Here is a 12557-nt window from a genome sequence, read left to right on the forward strand (position 1 = left end):
GTATTCATAATACTGTTTTTATTACAGCTGTATTGCTTGTAATATTAATTGAAAAATCATTCATTTAAAGCTCAAACCGCGTTATAATAGGCAGCATTTGACTATTATTGTAAGGGTTTGTAGTAATAAAGAAAGAGTCAACTTGTGAAGACAATAACAACCCTACCCATTTGCTCTATTAATTGCATTTTCATTATTTTATTCTGTCTGCATTAGCTGCATCATGTGTATAATCATGCAACAATGTGTTCACTTAATGATCTTTTTTCATGATTTTCATCATTTTAGTTCTTGAAAAAAGTTTCAGAGTCACCTGAGTTGAATTCTGTTTGATATTTTCCTTTTTTTACCAGACTTTCACATTGTAAACACTGAAAGTTGCATTGTTGGAATGATAATTCATTTGACGTTGTTTTTAAATACGAAATCTTGTTAAGTTATCAGTTCTCCAAAAACGTAAACTTACTTCATCGATGGATCTATATAAGAATTAGGACTATTTGAATTTATCTTAAAATGACCATCCATTTCATCTGATATCAATATAACAGTTAAAACACTTGTTTCAACTTTTATTATTCACATCCACGAATGCTATACTAATTAGAATATGAGATCACCATAAGCATCAGATCTCCGAATTTGCATTACTGGAGATGTCACTGTGATACTGATCAATCCACTTTCGGATAATCTCTACTTCTTGCCTTCTCTGCATTGTAAGCCATTCTGGATCTTCTTTTATTGCAGAGCGGAGGTCAAGATGATGAGCTCCTACAAGTACAATTAGTTGAACATTGATGAAAAATTCTTCTTTATAACAATGTGTTGCGGGTTTGAGACTCTGTTGAGGCGTGTGTGTGCGAGTGCTTAATTTTTTTTGATTGGCCACTACCAAAAACCAGAAGCAAAATTGTATCACAAAAGACTCACCTTTCTTGGTTACCAGTAGGGCTGCTCATGGGTCGGCGAACCCGCATAAACCGACCCAACCCAACCCTTAATTAGGCCGTCCAAACCGAACCATCCAAACCCATGGGTTAGTTGGGTTAATTTTCAATTGACCCGTTTATATTGGGTTGGGTCAGAGTTTACCTATTTAAAACCCTAACCCAACCCAACCCGATCTAACTATTATAAAAGAGTAAATTAATATATAGTAGTAGTATTAAGTCTTGCATCTAATTGGTTGTTAAACTCCAATCTAGCTAGGAAGTTAATAAGGTCTGTTATTAGATGTGATAAGCAATCCATATAAATAATATGGTCACTCTTTTAGTATAGCACATTCAGATATACCGGTTATTAGCAGCACTTCTTTCTTTTAACTTGCAGTATGGACTTTCTCTTTTCTTTAACTTGTAGGATTTTATTTCACCTAGAGTCAATGTTAGCTACTTAACTTGTGAAAATATAATTGTTATGAAAACTTTTTTGCTTGCTCGACCCATTCAACCCAAACCAACCCGACCCAACCCATCGCATAAGTAGTAGGGTTGGGTTGTAGGATTTTTTTGATATTAATGGGTTATTTTTTTGTGACCCGAACTAAATGGGTTGGGTTACCTAAATGGTTAAAACCAACCCAACCCAGCCCATGTGCAGCCCTAGTTACCAGTGCTACAATGCTTTCTGATATATTTTTAAGAACACTGCAAAATTTAAAACAAAAATTCCTTTCAATTTTGTTAGCGTTGACAATTAGGAAAGTCATGGAAAACGAACATGTTTTATTTTCTCTTCATCTTCCTAATGTAGTTCTAAGAAAGGTTTATTGAAGCCGAAAAATGATCATCTGAGTTAGCTTAAGAGGCGGATATCGACTGACCTGCCTCTACTCCACGGGTCTTGCATTCCATTGGAAAAGATGATATTACTACCAAATCTCTTGAGCACTTGTTCAATCCTCTGTGCATAACAAATGATGGGATTAGATTTTATCTCGTTAATAAAAATTTAGTAGTTATTTTGAAACTTACACTTCCACCAAATTCAGTAGTGATCCAGTGTGGCCGGGGCTTAACTCCAAAAGTACTTAAGCAATCCTCTTCAAACCGCTTGTAATCAAAGGAAAATGGAGGAAACATACTCTCATTCGAGCAAGTCATGGGCATGACCATCTCTGTGCAGGCCTAAAATAATAGATATGTTGAATATCAGTAAAATAGAACCATATACTTCACTTTTATACTTATAAGTTATTCTTATTTAAGTTATGCTGATACTTAGGACAAATTCAGACCACGTGGGTTTTGATTACATATAAACAAATTTATAGTACTTTTGTATCGTCTAAGAAATAATGTACCGATAATGCATACCTGCCAGTCCCAACCATGGAGACCATGAGTATCAGTACTGCCTTTTCCTATGTTGAAACACTTTTCTGTGCTTGAATAATTGTAATACAAGCTTGCAGCAGCGAAAGTTTTAATGAGCTTGGAAGTTCCAGCAGGCAAATCATCAATAATTCTGCACATCTACATCCAGAGCATGCCGAAAAATTTGAAGTAGCAATTGTAATACAAGTGTTTTAGTTAATGTGCTTGGAATTTTTACTAAAGTTTGTAAGTTCATATGTAGTAATGTTAACTGAAGCACCTTTTGTACAGGGTAAGCAGGAAGCGGCTTCATGAAATTGGCTTCCATCGGGTAATTCACCATGGCTGTGTAAATAAAAGCCGACATTAACCAATTTCTTGCAGTATATACTGATTCAAGATTCCTGAAATCAAAAGAAAATTTTATTAAAAATACCAAGTTGCCCGTAAAAGGCAATGGTGTGAATTATGTGACTTACTTGCAAGTTTTGAAAGTTTTGCTGAGTTGAGGAAGACTATTTGCAGTAGTTGACATAGCAAACAGTTCGTCCCAGCTGCCTTTTATCACATCATAACAACTCGAGCTTACGTCCTGATTTTTTTTGAAATTGAATTATGTTGATTCAGTTAGAATAGGCGATAAATTATTATTGTAACCACCACTCTCTCATTCTGGAAGTCTGAATAAATCAAATTATTATTCAACAGGCTCACCTTGTAATCCTGAGAGACAGCATCGTAGAAGCTAGACCACGGAGTTATGACATCAAACTGCAAAATCGGGGCTGATGAAGCCAGAGCTCCGATGGCTATATGTGGATATTTCAGTCTAAACCAGGCTGCTAGCACTACAAGAAGAAAGAGGGTAAAAATAATCTTACTGAGAAACAAAATCATAATGTCGAAACAAGGTCACGAGTAGATTATTAGTAGACTCCAAAAGTAAATAATTGTTGTTCCGTATCTGACATGAATTTTACTACAATTATTGTATATTTGTATCCACTGGAAATAAACCCAAAAATGGAGAATGCTTATCATGTAACAATCAGTACTTCTCCTTCTATCAAAATGAATTCCAATTCATGTAAAAACTGGATAAAGTTATATGATCATCAAACTAAATGTACACATGTAAATTAAGATAATTCAAGAACTCACTGCCTCCATACGAACCACCAAAGACCACAACTGGGGAGGCCTCAGACGAAAGATTCTGTTTCAAGCTCCTGATCAGGCCAGCAAAATCAGCTAATGCTTGTTGCGATGTCAGGTAGCCTAATGTCTTAGCAGATTTGTAAGAGTCATTACCAAATGGCTTCGATTCCCCATAATATCTATGCTGAATCCTCACATTTAAACAGAATTACACAACCAATGAGCAAGACTAACAATGAGTCAATGACTCCTTTCTTTTCGAAAGAAAATATCAGATACTAATAAAGTGATAGCCTAGTGGTAAGGACTTATCCCGTCCCACCTTGTAAGGCATACAAGCCTAATTTATTTTTCGGTTTAAATATCCAAGTTGCAGAAATTATTTTCAAACATACAGTGCAACCTCATTTGCAACGCCAGTAACCTCAAAATCAACTGTGTTGCAACCTCAATTGCAAGTTCGACTGTATTTTTGAAAATAAGTCTGGAAACATGAGTATTTTTGCAAATCTTACTTTTTTTGTAAAAAAAGTGACAATCTTTGTGTGTGTGTGCGTGTGTGAAGATGTACTGACTTCAATGAAGACCAGAAGGGCATGAAACTGTGGAGCAATGTCAAGCATGAAGCCAGTGTTGTTAGCAAACCATTCAATATTCCCTTCATTGCCAGTGTAAACAAATATAGGAGCTCCCTTGTGCCAGAACTTGCTGTTTATGAGGTACTTCTGGTAGAAAACCTTGGAGCTCTCAGGCTGGAAATTGAAGTGGTCAAGAATCTGAGGAAAGTACTGAGTTTTGTATGGTGTTTCATCATGTTTCAGAGTCTTGGCAGCTTCTTCTTGTGATGAATGTGCTACTGATCCTGGGAAATAAGCAGTTGCTTGTCTTGATTCTACTGTTGCTGCAATTAAGATAAGAGAGACAAGAAACATGAGCAAGAATGAAGATGCAGCCATTGATTCCACCTCACTACAAATGAAATCTTGTGACTTAGTGTTGATATTCTTGATGCATATATATAGCAAACAGATAAAAATTAAAAGATTCCCGGAAAAAGATTATGCGTCACTGTCATTATTCTAAACGTCCTGTTCTGTAGTTGGTCGGATCGATTAAATCTCCGATTTATCATCTCGTTAATTTCCGATCAATCCAATTAATCCTTGTTCCGTGTCTTCCTCAATTAAATTTGATTCTCGTTTTTTACAACACTCAAGCCCTATAATTATTTGTAAGTAATACATAAAATCAGGAACAAAAGACAAGTTTGTATCTTGAAAAATAATTTCACTAATTTACTGATTTTTGAAGATCAGCCGGAACCGAGAAAGTACGACATCAAGTGGTAAGCGGAGCATTGTTAGGCTTTTACTGTGATGTCGTGTTAGGCGAATCTTTGGGGACATACATATACGTACACACACTGACACACGCACATACCCATTCTTGTGGGAATTATGGCTCGTTTGGCATCATTTGATAAAGTTGCTAACTTTTTTTTCAACATCTTTCTGATTCAAGAATCTGGTTTAGATACTAATACATATCAGAAAAGGGATAATTAACCACATATTAGAACTAAGTGCTATTTTATGTCATTTAAAAAACTGGTAGCGAGCACGGTTGGATAGCTCAGTGGCCAATGAGAGTTTATCATCTGTCGTCCCAAGTCCTACCGGTAGCAATGTGTTTTTTTGTTGTTATTCGGTGCATGGATTGAGTGATCATAGATGATAGAACACGGGAAGTTACTTATCCAACTTACAAGTTTTACGAGAAGTCAATTCTTGCATGATTATCGAACACAATCTGATCATGAATAATACAAGTTTCATGTAATATTAAGGAGAATGGTGAAGGATGAGAAATTGCGGTAAGTGTGAGGATAAGAAAGTGAAGTTCACTCTGAGGGGTGGTGGTGGGGATAAAGAAGAGATGGACAGATGGTGGTGGTCTAAGCTACAAGGACAGCACAAGAGCACATGGTACTAGTAAAATTGTGCAGTCCTCGAGTCTTCAGATTTGCCGCAATCAAACAATTGCCTGCACGGCTATACTATACGTTTTGTTTTCTGGATCCAACGTGACAAAATGCTGGTTTACCGATTTATCTTACCAGATTTTTTTAGAAAATATCAGGACTGATCATAGATTTATTGGAAATATTATAAAATACGTTTTTTTAATTTTTGTGGTGTAGATAGGTGGATTTTTCACAAAACAACAATTTTAATTTGTAAGATGCAAATGGGTTGAATTTTTAACTAAACACACAGTATCAGCTACGATTCGATATTTACTAATATAATTTAATCAAAAAAATTTAATAATCCAGGAGTTGGATTTTTAGATGATAAATCAAAATAAAATTTTGGATATTGTCTAGATGTGAAGGAAAATGAAAATTTTCCTATGTGAAACAAAATTGATGAATATAAAAATATTGATGTGTTAATAAAAATAATATAACATAACCAACGTAAAATTAATGACTTTATTATAAAAGATGAAGGAAGTTTTTTGGGTGAAGGAAGTTAAAATTCTATATAGCAAAATGGCATTAAATAAATACATGATATGAAAGAAATTTCTATAATTGAATTAAATATGAACTAGATGAGAGATAGAAAAAATTACATGGACCGAAGCACATAGTCACACATATTATCTGATCGTTAACATAAAATCCTAAATTTTCTTGATAAAAGTTTAGCAACTTCCGATTTGGATATGTAGATTTTCTTGATAATTAACCCATTGAATATGTAGATTTTTTGACAATATATATAAATTTACTTGTTTGATATTCAGCCCATAATTAAATTCTAGATTAGATAAATATAACAATAATGAAACGAATACGAAAACAAAGCACACACCGTCTTCTTGTTATGATTGTTTCCGAGAGATAGATACAGAAACAGAGTGAGTAGATACATACATATACACATAACGATCAATGAAGATCACTGCATTACTGGTGGTAAAATGCCATCCGGCCGGTGCGGATCCGGTGATTCTAGCGAATGCGACGGATGTCAGCCATTTCGGTTACTTTCAACGCCCCAGCGTTAGGGAATTCATCGTCTTCGTCGGCCGTACCGTCGCTAGTCGCACTCCTCCTTCTCAACGCCAGTCTGTTCAACACGAAGGTCTCTCTCCCTCTCCCTCTCCCTCTCTCTCCCCTCTGATTAGTGATCAATTGAGTTTCGGATCTACGTTTTTTTTAATGATTTGTAAGCTGGTGAATTGGTCATAAAAATTCTTTTTTTATTTGTAATTGTTGGACTTTATATGATGATTTGATTTAAATTGTAATACAAGTTGGGAAATTGTGTAATTTCAGGGTTGGAATGATGTAGAGTTTTCGAGTTTAGATTGATATTGTGTAGAGCCTTTAGTTATGGAGATTCTTTTTGTAGAATGTTGATGTCAGTTAGTTATGTTAATGGAGAACTTGTTGAATTGTTTTTTATTATTGATTTTTGCTCTTTTGTTGGTTGATAGAGTACAAGGTGCATTCATATAATAGGAATGGTCTTTGTGTCTTGGGATTTATGGATGATCATTACCCTGTTCGAAGCGCGTTCTCTTTGTTAAACCAGGTGCGTCTGTATCAGTTTTATATAGGTGAATTGCTTGTACTCGTTCGATTTTCACTAATAGATTTTTTTAGTAAGAAGATCTTTCTTCTACTTTAGGTATCTTTTATTTCTTCCCGTTCTTTCACATAGTTGTTTATTTAGTACTGGGAAAGGGGCTCAACTTGATTAACTTTCACGAGTTGAGGTGCATATGTATGTTATGGTTGTCTTTGTGTGTATATATGTATTCGACTATTCATTTCAATAATAATTTTAGTTTTATTGTTTGATCAACTTCATCTTCAAATTTATCATAGAGATTGCTAAAAAGTTTGAAGCTATATCTTTTGATTGGTTTGAAGGAATAAGGTTAGGGTGCGAGTCAAGTGAAATTTTTACTTCTTTGTAGACAAATATTAAAAAGTTTCATTTCTTCCTAGTTCCTACATTCGATCTAAAGAAATCTAAAATACAGGTACAAGGGATTGCCTCATTCATACTTCTTCACAAACTTAAAAATCCCTTCACTTTTAGTTGTCCTCAAAGTTCTTTAAATTCATACTATTTAACCAAATAATAGTGAAAAGTAATAGGTACAAGGGAGTGATAAGGTAATATCATACAAGACATCAGCATATTTGTAAGTAAGAGGCAGTTATGATCATTCCTTCATTGTCTGTTAGTTTGGGTTGTGGCAAGTCAGGTGTCACTATCAGTCATTACAAATTTACAATGACAAGCGTATTGATGTGCCAGACAGTTACTTGACTTCTAATAATCTGTTGGTGTTTTACAGTTAATAGATGAGTACCAAAAGAATTTTGGGGAGTCATGGAGGACTGTTCAGGCGGATAACGCTCAACCATGGCCGTATCTAAATGAAGCTTTGACCAAGTTTCAGGTATATATATGGTTCCAACTTCCAACATTACTTTAACAAAATGTATTGCCATCTTGGTGTTTTTTAGTTAAGTTTTCGACTACTGCAGCAGATTAATAGAAACTCCACTATGTATTTTAATATACAGGACCCTGCTGAGGCTGACAAACTGTTGAAGATCCAGAGAGAACTGGATGAAACAAAAATTATTTTGGTAAGTTCTTATATTAAAGTGACTCCAAATGTTAACAATTTAATATTTAATTGGTATGAGATCTGGGTCGGATCCTTAATATAAAGCAGACATTTAACCTTGAAGTGATCAAGTTCAAAATGATTTACAAGGCCTGACAACTTCTTTTGAAAGTGATTCTCATAAGTGAATTATTCCATGTAATTTCATTAACTTATGCTATAAATGATGTATATAATTATGTGTATGTTGTCTTGGTATGAGACACTAATTTGAAAATGTAGAATGAATTTAAGATGTATAATTTTATTTATCCCCCCCCCCCCCCCCCCCCCCCAAAAAAAAAAAAAAAAGAAGAAGTTTATCTGGTAAAAAGCCATGACATGAATTTTATATTGTAATATCATACAGCACAAGACGATCGATAGTGTTCTTGCTCGAGGGGAGAAGCTGGACAGTTTGGTTGAGAAGAGTTCAGATCTCAGTGCAGCTTCACAGGTACTTATATCAGTTCCAGAGCTTCCTAGTAACCCTCACCAATTTACTTTGAACTTGATTTGTCATGAATCCCATAGTAATTATACTATTCTGAATTATATGTTTCAATACTTGTTGAGGACTTGAGGTGAACTCTAAGCTGTAGGGCATTTATAATTTTGCTTTATAATTAAAGGTATATTTTTAATGTATGTCCTATGTATCCACAGAATCGTTTTTTTCTTCTATTCTTCTGCCATAAGCACATGTTCATTCTTGTAATCATGCTATGAGCTATTAATCCAGAAAGAGTATCTATATGGGTGTCTGTTACATATATGGCCTTTGTTTATGTTTTTTCTGTTTTGTTATTGTGAAAATAAAGTTGCTTGTTGCTAATACTTAAACATGTTGGTGGTAATTCTTCAAACAGATGTTCTACAAACAGGCGAAGAAAACCAATCAGTGCTGTACAATATTATAGAAGATTCTGAAGTGAGAGACTGGCCAAGCCATTGTTTATTGTTATACTTTGATGAAGTTAAAGTAAGCTATGCTGTTTATAAGGTGTTGTGTCGAAACATCTGTTCTTTATTCATGTATCCTAGCTTATATAATCAAAGAATAGTATATTGATGATATTGGCAAGTTTAAATGTATCGGATTAGAATGAATGCTTCAACTGGGTACTTGCTAAACTTGTTTGGTTTATCAAATTTTGGTTATTCATAATACTTCAGTGTAGTAACCTCAGGGAATAAAGTTCACATAGAAGATAATTTAATGGTTGCTTCATTTGTACACTAATGTAATAATGTTTACCAACATCACTTGCATGAACCTTTTTGTGTTGTGCACTGGAGTGAAATCGCATCCTTAAACACTAAAGGTCTGCAACAAACTTGCTCGCAAGTTCTTTTTCAGTCTCAAGCACTCAAATTCTGAAAACTTCATTGACGGAAACATTTAAGAAAGTAGCCACCCTTTTACAATACATTACTAGCACAAAAGACCCTTACAAAGCCTATTCATAAGTTCTAGCACTGCTTGGTCCGAAACCTTTATTCCTATAGTTGCCAAGACATGTGATCTGCCCTTAATGTTCACCCTTCTACTTACCAAAAAGGGATTTGATCCACCAAACGCCTGTGTCAGTCGGCTTTTCTTCACTCGCCGGAGGAGGATCAGCCTGTGGTGTCTTGTGAAGCTTGCTCACATCATAGCCTTCAGCTTCCGCCCTCTGCACCAGACGGTTGTAGACTTCTTCGTCGATATGAGTATCTCTGCATAGTATCTGCAGATATCAAACCATGATTAGCCAAACATATATCTACAAGCTTAAGTAAGTCTCAGTTAGTAAAAAGGCCTGAGATCGAGAAATTACCCAAAGAGACTTCCTGTTAGGCACCCCAACAAGAACATGGTGATAATCCTCATCAATATACAAAACCCAGTAATCTCCCACAACAGGAATGATAGGAAGGAAAGGAGGCACATAGAACTTGACTTTGAGCTTGGCCTCATCACTCGAAGGGTCGGTTTTATAAGCCGTCCCTTCGATGAAATCCCTCTTTCCAGAGCTCCAGGTCTCATTCAGAACATGGACAGTTCCATCTCCATTCAGAGTGTAGTTAGCTCTGGTGTTCTCTCCAGTCCTTGGCTGGAAAAACGAAGGAAAGGAAGCTATTTCATACCACCTCCCCATGTACCTCTCCAAGTCTAGCCCTTTTACCACTTCCATTTCTTTGTTTGCCATTAGATTTTGGTTTGGAGAAAAAGGGCACCATGGTATCTCTTTTATTGATAAGGTAGGGAAGCTTCTGGATCCCAGACATACGTGTATGGATGATGATAACTCGACAGTTCTGTGTGTAGTGTGCACTGGTCGACTTTGTTTCTTTCTTTTCGCTTTTGGGAGTTTGCGGTAACTTGCATGGTCGGTTGAATATGTGTTTATATGGAATAATAATAAATTTTATATTATATCATACAAAGCTACCGGAAAGAGGTGAAAAAAGGTAGAAGATTACTTGCGTATGACCGAGGGTTAAAACTTGAATGAATTATACACATTATCTTCTTCAAGACTATTGAGTGAACTTACAACCAACCGCACTGATTGCTAATGGACAAGCCAGGATAAGATCTCCAGACTACAAAAAGACCCCCACCCCACCACCATGTTTCTCCTTGCAAGTTATGTCTAGTTACCATTGCAGTCGATCCGTGAAATCATATTACTTCTTCACATATTTTCACGAATTTTGACTCGATAGCTAAAATTAATATTAATAAAAAAAATTAAAAAATAAAACTCGAATAACTAATAAAATGCCCATATAGTGTTTTCAAAAATTCCTGATTATTAATATTTTCCCGACTATAATTTTTAAAATTCATTGATTTATCAATTATATTCCGTTTTGACTTGAAATCCTCGATTTATAAAAACTTCTGATAAATCTCGTATAGATTATGAATCGTTTGATCAACCGACTAATTCTGATTCCTGATTTTTTAGTTAATGTGCAAGTAAATCATGCGAAAATAATCAAAAGTTCAATTAAGTTACTAATAATACATTTCACATAGTATTATATAAGAACCAAATTTTGATAAACCACTCATTTCTTCATTAGTTATATGGGGCATGAAACCAGTCAAATGCTTGTAGTTCGGAAACTAGATGGACCAAAGCTCAACTATGCAAAGCCATTGATTCACTCCCACTCAAACTCCTATTTTCAATATCCACCACATGCAAACTACTCAGCCATGCATGCACGTATAAAACCATGCATATCCCCTTGAGCACATATTTTTCTGAACTAGCACCTGAAAATTCTCATATATTGCATAATCCATCAAAATCATCTGCAAATCGAAGATGGGAACGGACTCGAAACAACATAATGTTCCGTCACAGAATTCGAACATGAAACACGCGAACCAAACACTACCGGCTAGCAACAGAGGTACGTCGAGTCCGAAGATGGCTGTGTTCGGTGGCTTTGCCGTTCTGGCGGCTATCGGCTACACCATTCTCTACTCGCATAAGAAGCCGGAAGCGAGCGCCGCCGATGTGGCTAAGGTGGCTAGCGGAACGGGCGATAAAAAGAACACCCATCCACGCAAGTAGATGGATGAATGGAGATGTATTTTGTGTTTGTATTGGTTATGTAAAGTGTTGCACAAGCTTGTTTGTGATTTCTGAAGCTATATATGTAGTTTAAAATGTTGGAGTTCATTGTATAGTAATAAGTGGGTACTACATTCTTGTATAAATGAAAGTTGTTGCATTTTCTTCGTTTATGAGATTCGTGTATACTTCGTCCGTCACTTTTTAATCATCAATTTAACTTTTTACACGTGATTTAAAATACATAAAAAGAAACTTCAGTAGTTTATACTATATTATGTATATAACGAAGTGGATTCTAATCGATTTGTATAGGCAGAGATGATGTTACTGTTAAAAATTTTGAAAGCCAAAAATACGAAACACTCCAAAACATTCATGTCTTCAAATTACCCATTTCAAAAAGCGGCTGAGATCTTGAATGTTTTCTAGTTCCCAGTTGAACACGAACCTGAGAAAAATTTCAGGGGTTCCAGTCCCATCGTCTGTGAGCTTTTTGAGCTTTTCTTTTAAGCACAGAGAAGTGATTCAGAAGAATGATTGGAGTAGAAATTTTGAAGTTATATTTAAACAGAACCGGAACTTCAAAATTGTAAATAAATAAACAATTGGTTATGGATATAGAAGGTATTTGCTGAGCTTTAATCCCGGATTTTAAGTCATTTCAGACTCTAAGCTCAAAAATATTTGTTTGTGTAATTAATCAAATTCAACCAAAAGTATGGTATATTTTTTTAATCAGATTATTCTATTTTTATAATCTTTTTAATAAAAATTAATTTCAATACTAAATAAATAAATTATC

General features: G+C 35.1%; 3 protein-coding genes across 4 annotated transcripts; 1 reads left to right on the forward strand and 2 right to left on the reverse strand.

The window, feature by feature from the left end:
• Positions 1 to 480: 480 nt before the first annotated feature.
• Positions 481 to 4485, reverse strand: LOC108220326 (uncharacterized). 2 transcript variants are annotated; one of them, XM_017394067.2, is made up of 10 exons: positions 4055 to 4485; positions 3483 to 3663; positions 3036 to 3169; positions 2801 to 2913; positions 2602 to 2725; positions 2322 to 2480; positions 1980 to 2132; positions 1829 to 1908; positions 1591 to 1652; positions 506 to 774 (listed from the first exon to the last, which is right to left on the reverse strand). In XM_017394067.2, the coding sequence occupies exons 1-10, from the start codon at positions 4433 to 4435 to the stop codon at positions 629 to 631; spliced, it is 1533 nt and encodes a 510-aa protein (XP_017249556.1). In that variant the 5' UTR covers positions 4436 to 4485; the 3' UTR covers positions 506 to 628. The 2 variants fall into 2 exon arrangements, with proteins under 2 accessions (XP_017249555.1, XP_017249556.1); XM_017394066.2 differs by lacking the exon at positions 1591 to 1652 and having other exon boundaries at positions 481 to 774.
• Positions 4486 to 6332: 1847 nt separating this feature from the next.
• LOC108223225 (VAMP-like protein YKT61) lies at positions 6333 to 9345 on the forward strand. The gene is made up of 6 exons (XM_017397364.2): positions 6333 to 6631; positions 6987 to 7084; positions 7860 to 7964; positions 8092 to 8157; positions 8548 to 8634; positions 9047 to 9345. Exons 1-6 carry the CDS (start codon positions 6439 to 6441, stop codon positions 9095 to 9097), a joined length of 600 nt encoding a protein of 199 aa, XP_017252853.1. The 5' UTR covers positions 6333 to 6438; the 3' UTR covers positions 9098 to 9345.
• A 194-nt stretch (positions 9346 to 9539) lies between these two features.
• LOC108223226 (temperature-induced lipocalin-1) lies at positions 9540 to 10391 on the reverse strand. Its single transcript, XM_017397365.2, has 2 exons — positions 9998 to 10391; positions 9540 to 9907 (listed from the first exon to the last, which is right to left on the reverse strand). Exons 1-2 carry the CDS (start codon positions 10367 to 10369, stop codon positions 9725 to 9727), a joined length of 555 nt encoding a protein of 184 aa, XP_017252854.1. The 5' UTR covers positions 10370 to 10391; the 3' UTR covers positions 9540 to 9724.
• Positions 10392 to 12557: the final 2166 nt, after the last annotated feature.

Source organism: Daucus carota, chromosome 5 (genome assembly GCF_001625215.2).
Source record: "Daucus carota subsp. sativus chromosome 5, DH1 v3.0, whole genome shotgun sequence".
NCBI lineage: Eukaryota > Viridiplantae > Streptophyta > Magnoliopsida > Apiales > Apiaceae > Daucus > Daucus carota.